The sequence below is a fragment of the Aphelocoma coerulescens genome (genome assembly GCF_041296385.1).
Source record: "Aphelocoma coerulescens isolate FSJ_1873_10779 chromosome Z unlocalized genomic scaffold, UR_Acoe_1.0 ChrZ, whole genome shotgun sequence".
NCBI lineage: Eukaryota > Metazoa > Chordata > Aves > Passeriformes > Corvidae > Aphelocoma > Aphelocoma coerulescens.
Genome location: NW_027184085.1, coordinates 62,838,428 through 62,853,061, shown reverse-complemented (window position 1 = coordinate 62,853,061; position 14,634 = coordinate 62,838,428). Strand labels below are relative to the sequence as shown.

Here is a 14,634-nt window from a genome sequence, read left to right as displayed (position 1 = left end):
ATATACAAGATTCCATTTGCCTTCGCATCCTGGCAGTTTTTATCTATTTCAGGAATTTAAAACTCATAAATACAAGTGCTTATTAAATAGACATTGGTTGACAAAAGGCGCTAAAAGCAAAGTACACTTTGGGGCTATCAGTCAGGCTCTAGCAACAGCATGTACCACGCAAATAGTTCCTGCCTCGCATGAGCGTTAGCAGCTTCCAGGCAGAGGTCCTTAGTCTTGGGATTCAGCTGGTCCACAGTCAGCAGCGAGCATCCATGAGTACCAAGTACAGCCATAACAAGTTCTCCCATGGCCACAACTCCTGATTTACTTCTCAGAGCTTGTTTAGGAATGAGTTAAGCAGGTTAATGAAGTCCTCAGAACACAGGGTGCTCCCACATAGACTGAGCCCTGCATATGGGGGTATCTTACCCAGAGTCAGATAAAACATCAGTGAGCTTTGCTGAAAACCTCAGCAGAGTGACCAGGAAGACTGGCTTGCTTCTCCTCTGCCTCTGAAGCAGCAGAGTTGTGATAGAAACAGAAAACTCACTACTGCTGACTGGTGATTGCTATAAAAATTCTGCAGAAGGATTCTAAGACTTCTCTGAAGCAGCATTTGGTTGTAAATCATAAAGCCATAAAGACATTAATCTATATCACTTGAAGTAAGACGGCTTGTGTGAATAAATCTGAGGATTATATGCATTTAGAAGGGAGAAAAAAATGTTTGCTGAAATGAAGTTGGCTAAGGAGCATCTACAGTAATAGAAGCTATAATTTTTAAACTAGTGGTAGTCTTTTTAAACTGCATTTCTTTTTTTTAAATTTTTTTTCCAGAAAAAGCACGAAGATCCACTGGAAAGCATGGTGGTTTGCAACTTTTCTTTAAAGAAAAAAAGGTATTTTATGACTGCACGGTGCAGCACCTTGTAAAAAAATGTACCCATCTCCTCTATTCGGAGCAAATGTACCTAGGAGGTACATTTAGGATTCCTTGATAGCTCAAAAGCAGACAAATATAATGTAATTCTATCAAACAATAAAAACACCTTTTGGTGAGAGTGTGCTAGGCTTCATCTCAGAACAAATGACGACAGGTGAGTCAAAGGCACTGTAACTGGAAATCCTGACAGATTGTTAGCAGGAGACACAAAAGATAGCACCTCTGTGCTGTCAGATGTATCAGACCCATGGCATCCTTCTTGTTCTGTCCCGCACAGAGGCTCTGTATGTCCTCAAGTGTTGGAGCTCCAGCAAGATATTTACACTCAAATTAATTCCTGACTGAACATGCTGCTGCAGATTTCAGCAGAAAAAGGATATATGAGCATGCAGTAAATCACAAAAAAGCATTTTGCAAATTGTTTAATAATAATGATGTTGAATAGAATACCTAGAGAAATTATTAATTAACTAAGCCAATTTCACAGTATCCCTGTGGAGCTACGTAATAGATGCTGACAAGTAACCAGAAGCAAAAGAAAGTTAAACAGTAAGCCAAGTCTATAGAGATAGCTAGCCAGTAATGTCAGTGATAGACCTTGTGGATGAGGTTCTGCATCCCCTGACTTAAAAGCAAATCCTCAAAAGCTGATTCTTCTGGAGAGAAAAAAGGATACTGTAATAAAGGACTTCAGGCACCTAACTGAGCTGAGTTGTCCTATGTATGCCCTTATCTTTCCCTATTATTACAAGAAATTCTACATCCTGACAGGATATATTAAGTGCTTAAAATATTGTAGCTAATGTGATCTGCTTCCTAACTGGCCTGAATCCTAGTTCTGTTAAAGTGGACACACTCTGATAATAAAACTACTGCCAGCTTTGTAACTATTGAAAGGCATTATAGCAATGCAACAGCAGTAAAGAGCTTTGGTGTTCACAAAGGCAAGTGCTTGCTCTTTTAAGAAGACAGACCTACCCCATCCAAAAGATGTTTGGATGGATACAAGAACGGCTAGATATTTGCCTAGCACATTCTCACAAGTGTACCACATTGAGAACTAGTGTATAAAGAGGTCATGCAAATGCACATAACTTCCAAGGACTTTTCTTTTAAAATTCAGTGTTCAATATCTGTAATTAAAGCCTTTTGCTTTGCATAATTGTATCAATTTATCAGTCATTTTTTAAATTCACCAATCCTGGTTCTTCTTTCTTAATACTGCAAAATAGAAATTTACATTTCACAGTAAGTGGAAGACTCTTATGGTTATGGGTCCACAGGGGAAGACTTTCAAACCTCCACTTCCTCCCTGCCCCCAATCCTTTACAGGGTTTTCATAAAGGAAATAATGTCAAAGGTTATCACTCTCATGGTGTGCATCCTGTTAGTGCTGTCAGTCCACTTGGCAATGTTTGGAATACTAGGGAGCTGCAGGGCACAGCAACTGTGTATAGCTTTATATCTAAGACAAACAGACATGAAGTTATCTCAGTTGTTGAGCTGAGGCACTAATTTAAATTCTTTGTCTGCTGTGCTGATCATGGTTAGGTGACAATTCTGAGTGCTACCACAGTAGAACATTAAAGCCTAATTTTGCCTTTTGCCTGCTGTTACTCCTGCTTTAGAGCCATTTAATTTACATTTCAGAACACGTGCAAGTTTGACTTACAATATATGATCCCAGGAAAGCAACCAACTGTAAGACAAAATCATGATGGATGTCCATCCATTTTTCTTTATGTATCCCAATACAGGCTTGAAGCTTCTCCTTAAACTCTCTTTTACATTTGCAGCTTCATTCATTCATTGCTCTTCAGAGAGAACAGAAAACAGTGTTGCAGACCCAAAAAGTAAATGAGAAGCTTTGATAATGAAGAATTTGAGGCTGGGAAAAGTAATGATGTCTGCCTGGCTTCTCTGAAAGATTCCCTCTCCTACTTTGTACATCACCATTTCTGGAACTATATAGACAAATTCCTGACCTTATTTGTCTTTCAACTGGAAACAACATTGTCTGTAACCTCAGTTTGGTCAGGGAGAAAAAAAAAATCAATAACCATGATCTAGGCCACATAGTTCAAGATATTTTCCAGCTCCCTTCCCCAAATCCCAAAGAGGTATTTCAGTTCTTACTCAAGGCTAGCAGAACTCAGCTACCTGGCAATTTGTTTGGGTTTAACATATCAAGCTCTGAAAAATTCCTAATGCAATTTTAATATTAAGTTAAAGAAAACTTTATTTATAGCCAGGAACTGAACTGCTGCATGCAGGAAGGAAACAAGAGTCCCCTTGAAAGGTCACAGTGACCATCCAGTAAAAAGACAGTAATTTTAAACTTGCTGCTAGAACATGCATGTCTTTAACGACTTTTCCTCAGCTATCTTAATTTCCAAATCCCTCCACAGATTTCTCTAGCTGCAGCAAGGATTTCTGTATAAAGCACTTATAAAGGTTATGATATTGACCTGTGACTCATGCAGTATTTAAACGTGGATGAGATTCTTGAGGACACAGACCCTTCCAATCATAAATGTTCTATCAGTGCTGGGGGAGACACTTCCAGCCACTGTTAGACTAGCTAGTAATTTTAGCTAGTTTACTTCTCTGCTTTCCTGGTGCTAAACTAAATGCTGCCCTGACTTCAAACAACTTCCAGTCAGGAGCTATAATGCAAAAAGTTCGGATTAATCTAACCAATTCAGCTAATAGAAGACTAATGCCTACCACTGTGAGGACATCTCTCTCAGACTTTACATCCACTAATCTGCTGAAGACGGTCATATAGTTAGATGGCTATATAGTTAGGCTGCCTTTTCCAAGAATATGTTTGCTTTCAGCTGCCTACTTAGAATCACAGAATCATTTGGGCTGGAAAAAATCCTTATCATCAAGTCCAACCACTAACATTCTAGTGCCAAGTCAACTACTAAACCATGTCCCCAAATGCCAAATCTATACATCTTTCAAACACTTCCTGGGATGGTGATTCCACCACTTGCCTGGGCACTCTGTTCCAATGTTTGACAATCCTTTCAGAGAAAAAATTTTCCCTAATATCCAATCTAAACCTCCCCTGTCACAAGCCCTCTTGTGCTTGGCTGGTCCTGCTGGCCACACTATTACTGATCCAAACCAGGATACCACTGGCTTTCTTGGTCACCTGGGCAACTACTGGCTCATGCTCTGACTCTGTTATTCTTGACCAGCACCCCAGGTTCTTTTAAGTCAGGCAGCTTCCCAGTCACTCTTCCCCCAGCCTGTAGGGCTGCACAGGGTTGTTGTGACCAAAGTGCAGGACCTGGAACGCCACCTTGTTGCACTTCACAAATTGGCTCACTGATCCAACCTGTCCAGATCCTTCTGCAGAGGTTTCCTTCCCTCCAGCTGATCACCATCCAACTTGGTGCCATTTGCAAACTGCGTGAGGGTGCACTTGATCCCATCCAGGTTATTGATAAAGATATAACAGTACTCAGTCCTGGGGAATACCAGTAGTTACTGGCCACCAGCTGATTAAACTCAATTCCCCAGCACTCTCTGGGCTTGGCCATTGAGTCATTTTTTCACCCAGCAAACTGTGCACCCATCTGAACCATAAGCAGCCAGTTTCTTCAGGAGAATGATGTGGGAAACAGTGTCAAAGGTTGTTCTGTACATCATGTACATCACATGATGGCACTCAAGATGATCTGGTCCATGACCTTCCCTGGCACAGAGGTCAGACTAACAGGTCTGTAGTCCCCCAGATCCTTCTTCTGACCCTTCTTGTAGATGGGCGTCACATTTGCTAACTTCCACTCAACCAGGACCTCTGATTAACCAGGACTGCTACTAAATGATTGGAAGTGGTGAGCTCTTGCACCAGCTCCCTCAGTACCTTTGTGTGGATCCTAATTGACCACATAGATTTGTATGTGTCTACGTGGTGTGGCAGGTGACTGACCACTTTCCCTCGGATTATGGGGGTTTCATTCTTTTTCCCATTCCCATCTTCCAGTTCAGGTACGCAGAGAACAATGGGTCTCATTATTTGAGACTGAGGCAAAAAAGGTATTAACTGCCTCATCCTTTTTCTTATCCCTTGTTATTATCTTTCCCCCTGCAACCAATAAAGGATGGAGACTACCCTTAACCCTCCTTTTGTTGTTAATGTATTCATAGAAACATTTTTTAATTGCCTTTTACTGCAGGAGCCAAATTGTATTCTAGTTGAGCTTTGGCCCTTCCAATTTTCTCACCACATAACCCCATGACATCCTTGTACTTCTCTTGAGTATCCAGCCAGTAGTCTCCCATAGATGATAAACTCTCTTTTTTCTCCTGAGTTCCAGCCAGTACCTGTTCATCCAGGCTGGTCATCCTTTAATATTTCAAGCACAAAAAACTGCTAGTCTAGCTTGCACAGGATATGGTCTTCCTCACTGCTACACAGACCAATGCAACTTCATGTCTTTGGTGTACTATTGACAGCTAAAGAAAGCTGGGATATTACAATAGCCAAACTCAAAGTTTCGGTTTCACTTGCTCCACTCACTCTGTGTATGAGCATTAGGGGTGGATAGGAGTTTACTGGCTGCCAGTACCATGTAAAAATATCAGGAAGTATCTGTAAGAGGGGAAGGTCGTTTGATAGATGAAAAGCTTTAATTGTTTGACATAACCACTTATGAGTGCTTGCTGTTTTCCAAAAGTCTTATGCCAGCTTCTGTTTTCAAAATACAATTTAAAATTTATTTAGATTTTAAAGTTATTGAAAACATGCAGTAGGGTGTTCATGAATAGTTTATTTGCCTTCTCTGAAATGCATGCATTGTAAAGATATTGCTCACTTCTGAATTCCTGCCTGGCTACTGGTTACCACAATTTAAATCTGTCCAGTCTAGGTCTCCTAAATAGGAGCTTAGATGGACTCACCTCTTTCTCACTCCCAGACCACTAATGCTCTGCTCACAACTAATATAATCACTAGTTGTATGAAATACTGTAATTAGGCAATTATATTAAAAGGCTCTAAAGTATTAAGTGTCTAGTCCTTTTCAGTGGTCATTCTTCAATGGAAGCAGCAGACACTTTGGTAATCCTAAAGGGACGTGACATAACTCTGGTATTACTGGTTGACAATTGAGGGAACTTGATTTCTCTAGGAAGAGTATCTCCTCTGGGCCTAGGAAAAGCCTGAAATTGAAAAAACTGGTTTTCAAAAAGTTTTAATTTCATTTTATCTTATTTTTTATTTCAGTGTACTAAAGTGTTATTGTCTGTGCTTTAGAGCCAGGAAGAATGAAGTATGCTCTCTAAAAATCTCCCTGCAAATAGTAGTATTCCTCCCTATGAATGGTGTGTTTCTCCAGAGACAGTATTTGACAATATGTGGAGCTTCACTTACAGACAAAGAACTGTTCATATGATTTGACCATTGTTTTTAAAACTGTAGTGTTTCATTCTGTATCTTTCAACTCAGAGACAAGTCAGCGTTAATGCAGCTTCCTTTTTATGAATGCACTTGCATGCTCTGTTGTTGACTAAACAGCTGACAGAACAAGGATTTGCATCCAATCTGCCATAGCAGAAACAGATCAACAGTTTTGATATCTTCACAAAAACAGATGGTCTCAAGTATTTTTCCATAAAATCAGCTAATTAACTGCTTTAATTGTTAAAAAAACCCTCTATTGACAAATTATATGTACAACTGACTAATCAGAGAACATCCTGAGTATTCAAGCCTTTCTTTTTTAGACTACAAAATAACAAGTTTCTGAGAAAAGATCCATGCTGTCTGACAAGAAAATGATAAAAAACCCCCCACCAAGTAAAAATTCTTGCTCATTCCTGAGTTAATTCTATTGACATGAATTTAATGAGCACTGTTTACTTGCCAGAAAATTAAACAAATAACAAGCACTGCTTTAGCAAATCACTAGCTGGCTTAAGTGTTTTTCATGAATTAATCTTCCTTTGTATAAATGTAAGACAGCAAAAAAAGGAGATCTTGAAACCAGTAATGACATCTGTGAGCTCCTTCTGTGCATTCTCCAATGGCAAAACACTGCCAGGGACCATGGCAAGGGAGAGGGTTGCCATGCAGACCAGCAAAACAGCCCTCTGAAATGGCATGCTGACCCACTTTCAACTACCAGCTCTTGCTGACCTTTTGTTGAGTGAAAGGTTTTTTCAGGTTTTTGCTGTTTTTCACCCTTTCAGTTCTTATTTCTAAAGGGGCAAACCTGTCTTTCTCTTTATTCTCATTTTCCTCTTTCTCCACTAGTATGCACTGAAGAAAGGTAGATTATTTTGTGAGTGTCTGCTTCAGATAATTAAAAATAAAATCTTCCACCCCTTCTTAAGAACATGCTGTGGAAGAAACATGGATCTTGTTATCAACAAAATTATGATACAATTTCTTAAGGAAGTCAGTCTGATGAGAGTAGTTCATCTACAAAAACTATACTTTAATTGTTACTCCTGGCGATAGTGAAGGATAACAGTGTAACATAATACTAAATATTGCCACATGCAATTAAATAACTTGTTTCAGTCTTGCCAGCAGTGGTGTGCAAATTCCCTTTTGAATTCAGGTTCGGATGTTGTGATTTAATCTAAATCTTTTGCTTCTCCTTCTTCCAAAACCAACAGGAGTTTAAAGAGAGCTGTATTTTTATTGGAACCATGTGCTCAGCTTAAGTTGCCAAAATAATTTAGCTAAAACTAGTGCTTTTATTTGGGTTAAGGTTGATTCTTAAGCTGTGCCGAGGTCAAGGCATTCAGCTCGTCTTCTTCTTTTTCAATTTCACCATAAAGTCTACAGGAGAGTTCTGCCAGTTCAAGCTGTTTTTTTCTGCATCCAAGTTACCAAGTTGAGCTTATCTATGTTTGTGAGTTTCCACAAGCGGAGATGAAACCCTTTTTCATCCGTCTTCCTTACTAAATATGTGTTACAATGCATAGAAAAATGGCTCCAGGGATTCAGAATAAGCAGTGGTTCAACAATCGTTCAACATTGTAAGTCCTGCTGCCAATGCTGCTGCTGCTGGTGTGACCTTAGTGTGACCTGTCTCTTGATGAGAGAGTGAGAGCTGCTGTGAAATGACTCACAGGGTGTTTGCCTCTCTTGGGCAACAAGTGGAAAAACATAAAAATATAGAATTTTGGAAGTAAGATATGAAAAAAACCCTCTGCTTTATGTTACTTGGAAAGTGTTCTTTGACCTTCATATAGTTTCAATAAACTGATGATAGTGTCACAATCTCCTTACAAAACTTTTAAAATCCTGAGCTGTGTTTCACAATAACAAATACTATGTTATTGCAATTAAGGAAGTACCTATTTATCACAATTTATGTCTTTTGTGTTCGGGCATGCACTTGTAAATGGGACAAAACCAGGCCCTTAAACATCAAAACCTTCACATGATTAGGAGGTTCAAATCAAATATCCATTTCTAAATACATTTGCTGTAGTTAGAGACTGGTTTGGATCCAAAAATAAAAAGGGGTCTTTTTTGGTTTGGTTTCTATGCCATTGCAGCAAAAATGTCACAGGTCAGAATTATATATCAAAGGTGCTCTACGGTAGCAGTGCCTTGATCCAAAATAGATTAAATATAGGCTTCAGTTTTAAAGTGAAAACACGGTAAAGATCTGATGAGTCTTGTATATTACACTTTTCTCTCAGGAGATCCTGGCACAAACAGATCAAATCTCATCTTAAAATAAGTATTTCAGTCTTGGGTGGAACTCTTAGAAAAAGAGAACCAGAAATAAGTCATTCCAGGGTTTTGTTTAGGATGCAATACAAACTGAAAGCAGCAAGAATGTAGTGAGTAGGAATCAGAGGAAAATCTGTGGTTGAAATAAAACATTGTACAGATTCAAGGTTTTGTTTTAACCCACCCTGAAAAAATATATCCTATTTAATGGTACAAGTGTTTACCTCCACTTGCATTACAAAAGTGAAAAAATGTTTTTAAGATGTGGCTTTTATCAAATTTACAAGATAGCAGAAAATTTTAGAAATCTACCTAACAGGTCACTGAAAAATTATTCTCTGCCCCATTAAAAGTCATGACAGCTCAAAATTCGATTTTATCCAAAATCTGACAGAAATCTTACATATAAATAATATTGGGTTTATCATATAAAAAAGAAATTTGAAAACACTGTTTCATCATTTTAGATTGAAACTGTCAATAATTCTGAGTGAGAACATGTTGGAATTCATAATTGCTGAGTCTTCAACTCTACACTTCTTTATCAGAATACTAGGTATAAAAAAAATTAAACACCACTAATTTACTTAGTTTTCTGGCAGCAGTGCATGACATAGGACTGAAAGGGACTAAGAAGATTGGGCCAGTGCATTTTTTAGCTGACAGTTTTGTGGTTTAGTTATTCTAAAAGGTTTACATTGTATAAGAGAAGACAGGCCCCTTCAGATTGAGGCAGAAAGGTCTCCAAACTATGAACAACATGGTTAAACAAAAATATCAAATAATAGGTTGTTTGTGACAGCAAAGAAGAAAGAAAGCTCTCACCCTTATAACCAGCTGCATTGGTTTTCCAGTCATTAGCATTCAGATGTCCTGCACGTGAAGTCCTGACAATAATGTGCTGTATGTCTCTCCAGGTCAGAAATGGACTATGAAACAGGGGAAAGACAAAGTCACAGATCAGACATTTTACCAGGATGCAAGGATACAAGGTCATGTAAACTGAAAAGAATCCAAAGCAAAACAACTTTAATTTATCTTCTCTACTTTCCTTTGCTCCATTCAAAAGAACATGTTCCAATTTTACAGAAAAACTGTATGAAATTATTTATACAACTGGGAGGTTTGCCATAAGCAGACAGTAACAATATATGATAATATTCTGCTACATGAAACTGAAGGGAAGACGAATGAGTACATTTCACACAGAGGCAATTTTTATGATCACCAACTACTGTATCTTAATGAGCATAAAGGAGAAGAAATTAAACTTCTGGCTTGCTGAAAAGTTCTAAATCTCACTAACTTCTAGCTCAAACTGGAAATTCCTCCAGACTTTCAGTTCCTATTGAAGTTATTCCAGGTGTCTCTGTTTTTATTAATTTGTCTACTACCCGTGGTCTTGGAATTCACTGAGAGTCTATGAGTATTTTGCAGGAATTCCAAGCAGTTGGATAGCTGGTGAATTACAAAGCAAAGGCCTGATTGCACAGATGTGTATTTCTTTGGGGGATTCCTAATAACCTTTCCACTTGGAAGGTGAAAGAAGATGCCATTTTGTATCCTCACTATGACATTAATAAAATTTATCTTCTAGGATAAGGGCAAATCTTCAGGGATTGCAGTTTTCCTGTTTCTTCTATATATACAACAAGGAGAATTCCTTTTCTTAGAAGACAATCTAAAGATGCCATCACTTGGCTATTTTTTTTTTCTCCTTCCAATTTTTCAGTTTTTCTATTACCTGCAAGAAGATGAGCAGTATTCTCTTTAAAAATGCAGTGTAGTAGAGGGAATGATAAACTAAGCCACTAAACAATGAAGAAGAAAAAAGTACTGTGGTACAGAACACCTGTCACTAAATATCAGTCTCGGAGCATCATTATCTGTCCCTATTGCACATACTGCCACAATTCCCCTCAGCTGAAGACAGACCAGAATGAAGTTTGTAAGACCCAGAATTGGCTGTATACACTGCCCAGGACTATGCAGTCATTGAAAACCAGGGAAACCTTGGTTCTTAAACCAGATGCTTAACATATTTAAATATTCTGTTACATTTAATGAGAGCAGACACCTTCTGCCCCTGAGCATTTTTTAAAACATTACTATGCCTATAGGCATGTTTTTTTTCTTACGGTGCAACTTCTCACACCAGACTGCTGGACTAGAATGACAGTAATTGTTCATCCAGCTGAGCTGGTAAAAATTACTGAAATAAAGATTAAAAAAAAGTCATGGAATGTAAGGTACATTGAGGATTTGTAAGATAGCATATGCTTGTACAGTCACATAACATACTACAGCTTTTTAAACCACGTAGCATGTGCCTGTACAACATCATTTTAATCAACTTCTAGCTCTACTTTACAACATTCAGTTTATACTCATGACGCATCCCCACAGTTTCTGTAATGCATCCTGATCTCCTCATGAGGCAGTATTGGAAGGCTTTGCCACAGAATCTACAGCCATAGAATCATATGATGGTTTGGGCTGGAAGGGATCTTTAAAGATCATCTAGCCCAAGTCCCCAGCAATCAGCAGGGACATGTTCAACTAGATCAGGTTGCTCAGAACACTGTCTGAACTGACCTTGACTGTTTCCAGGCATGGGGCACCAGCCACCTCTGTGGGCAATCTGTTCCAATGTTTTACCACCCTTTTTGTACAAAGAAGAAAATAAATCCATATTTTGCATTATCGTTATAGTGGTTTTTAGGATAAAATCCAGACAAGTTGTGATAGGACATGATTAATGTCTTCCTTTAGATAAACAGTGGGGTAAGCAGCCATATATCCACCAGCAATGGTGTTCTGGTGTACCTGCGTCAAATCTGCAGTGCACATAGCAGTGCAGATGGCAGACCCTACAGAGTATTGCGTTCTTCCCAAAGATAAAAAATCATAAGCGCCAAAAATCAAACAAACAATGGCCTAACTGCAGGCTGATAATGATGAAATTGGGAGGAGAAAACCCCTGAGAGAAAGGCATCTGAATTACATCCTTTATTGTGTCATCTCCAAAGGAACAATAAAATGAGACTGTCCAAAAGACTGCTCACAGTCTGCTTAATAACAGCATGGAAGGAACTGCAAGAAAACCTGAGGTTAGTTTACCACTCTTGGAGCCAGCTTGACTGTGAAGGTGAAGAAGGCTTACATTGTCCTAGGTCAAGACAGGAAGCTATGATTAACATGGTACCCAGGCTATTGATTTGACCTGTCTTCCACATTTCATAAGACTGACTACAGGGCCACTGCAATTCAGCGAAACTGCTCCTCTTTCGCCTTCCTCATTTTCCTCCCAGGAACTGACAGGAAAAAGAAGATGGGATCCCTGCTCTCAAGGTGAACAGCCAGCAGCACCTTAAGAGTAACTTCAGAGACTAGCCTCTAAAAGCTGAAGCTGGAAAACACTTGGAGAGCCAAGAAACTACAGGGGATAGAGCTGCTAAACTCTTAAAAGTCTCAACTGACAAAGTGCCAACTGAGATTTCTGAAAGGCTTGTACAAGTTAAAGGCATTGCCCTGGCAGCAGAACAACAGCTATCCACTTGTTTTATTTCTAGCTGTTGCTCCAAACCACAGACACAGAAAACTCAATAAAGAAGTTAAAAATCATCACAGCCAAACATTATTTGTTTTTAACCTAGCTTGAGTTTAAGAAATGTCTGAATGGAATTTTCTTAAAACCTTTCTAAAGTAAGTTAAATGGAAAATTTCAGCCTGAATAGTTATTCTTTGGCAAATTTATATGTAACTGAAAACAGGAAAAGGAACCAAAGTACATCCAAATCACTGTCAATATAATAACTGAAATTTTGTAAGTGGCATATGTGGTTAAAGTTCAAGAACACAGGTTCTAAGGTAAGCATTTACTGATGGTTATGTTTTCCAACACTTCAATATTAAGAGCAAACTACTTCAAAAATGCAAAGATTCAGAAGGAGATTTCTAACTCACACACTCTAGCATTCCCTTCTATAACAGGCAGTCAATCAATGGAGCAAAGACCTAGCTAAAGCTGATGCACTTAAATGATAACCTCTCCTCTTGCACTTGAAGTCTAACTGTAGAGGTCATTTGACAGCACTTCCTCAGTTCACCTCAGCTGTCTCATCACCTTTAACCTCTGACTACATGTATGACAAAGCCCTCATAACTTTGATAACACAGAAATATGTTCTCTGTTTTCAAAATTGTACCATGCCAGACACTACACAGGTCTTCTCCTTTCTGTAAGAAAATCAATCAATATGAAAATATCTGTTCAGTTGCCAGAAGTCCAAAGTAGCTACCTCTGATGCTGCTGACCCCTTACAATGTGAACTCCATTTTCCTTTTATCTCAGTGATTACACTTGGTGGTGCTATCTTTTAGAGGAATGTGGTACATTGTCCCTTTTCTGTCACTAGTATCAGAATTTACTAATATTCTTTAGTTTTTCCCAGCTACCTTGTTCTAGCCTTGGTTTCATGTAAGAAAAGACAAATGCAGGAATGACATTGACCTGTTGGAGCAAGTCCAGAGGAGGGCCACCAAAATGGCCAGAGGGACGAAGCACCTCTCCTACAAGGAAAAGCTACTCGCTGAAAGAGAGTAGGTTTAGATTAGATCCTTGCTGGCAAGGTGGTAAAGCACTGGCACAGGTTGCCAAGAGAAGCTGAGGATGCTCCACCCTTTGGAGCCTGTTCCAGGCCAGGCTGGATGGGGCTGTGAATAACCCAGTCTAGTGAAAGGTGTTTCTGCCCATAGCAGGGGGGTTGGAACGAGATGATCTTTAAGGTCCCTTCCAAACAAAATCATTCTATGGTTCTAAGATTCCATATCACTCATGTGAAGAGAATCATGGAAGAAAACAGACTCTCTCCAATGCTATACCACCGAGTATACCACACAGTAGAAAGGTAGCAGGCTAATACCTCCATTTCAATTGCTGCTTCTTACCCATGAAACTGTTGGAAAATATACATTGGCTTACAGACAGGAACATACAGTTCAGTTGGGGATGTATAATGTATTCTTCTGTCAGCAACATAAGGGGTTTTTTTTTAAATTTGGCTTCTTCAAAGGAACATGGTACCATGGTCTCTAGAACAAATACAGACCCATTGTCTCTCTTGACTCTGACAAATCCCAAATCCAAACTTTTCATCAATGAGAAAAGGTATTTCGGCTAGCAACAGTAGATGGTACTATGCAATGCAAATAGTTTACTTTCATTAAGAAAATTGCTGTCTCTGTGGACTAAATTGATTATACTTATCTTCTCATTTATGATTAGAAAAGTTTGACATTACATATTACTAAGTGCAATACACAAGCATTTATTCATAGGACCTGATCAAGGTACTAGATATACTGGGAAACATCAAGGGGGTACAACTGGGAAACAATTAACTATCTGAATACCATAAGAAAACTGCAGGACATGAAAATTAAGAGACTTCTTTGTGTGATAGTTGTTGCATATTTACAACCCTGCACTGCACCCTCAGGGATTCCAAACAAGCAGTCTGAAACTCAGTTACAATTCTTTGATTCCTGAAGGAAAACATGCCACTTTGATACACAAATACTGGATCAAAAATAATAAAACTTGTTCACATTATGCGTAACAACATCTTCAAACCATTTGTTACCAAGGTTTCAGAAGCAGATCCCTGTTGGAAGAAATGGCTAATTGGGGGGTTCAAATCAGAAGGCAGGTAAGAGATCCTCCATCATCTATTTGTCAATCCTACCATATGAGGCTTATCAAAGAAAGAAAGTGCAAGGTAGCAGTGTAAATCTGTCTTGCTTTTTTTGTTTGGTTGAATGTACCTTTGCGTGAGAGTCGAAGCAATGTCTTGGCTGTTCTAACTCACATCCAGGCCATATCAGTGCTCTGTTCAACTTCTGATGTCTCCCAGGAATAGAACTTGGCTACTGGGGAAAATGGACTTCCACAGGCTCAAAACCCTTCCATGGTATAAATTGTTGCATT

At 38.9% G+C, this 14,634-nt stretch overlaps 1 protein-coding gene across 3 annotated transcripts in view; it reads right to left on the bottom strand.

Annotated features, from left to right (window-relative positions):
• PCSK5 (proprotein convertase subtilisin/kexin type 5) overlaps positions 1-14,634 on the bottom strand; it is a 228,352-nt gene that overhangs the window by 86,645 nt on the left and 127,073 nt on the right. For all 3 annotated transcript variants that reach the window (XM_069000752.1, XM_069000754.1, XM_069000753.1), the window contains exon 10: positions 9,471-9,574. In XM_069000752.1, the coding sequence (XP_068856853.1) occupies positions 9,471-9,574 (104 nt within the window). The remainder of the gene's footprint in view (positions 1-9,470; positions 9,575-14,634) is intronic.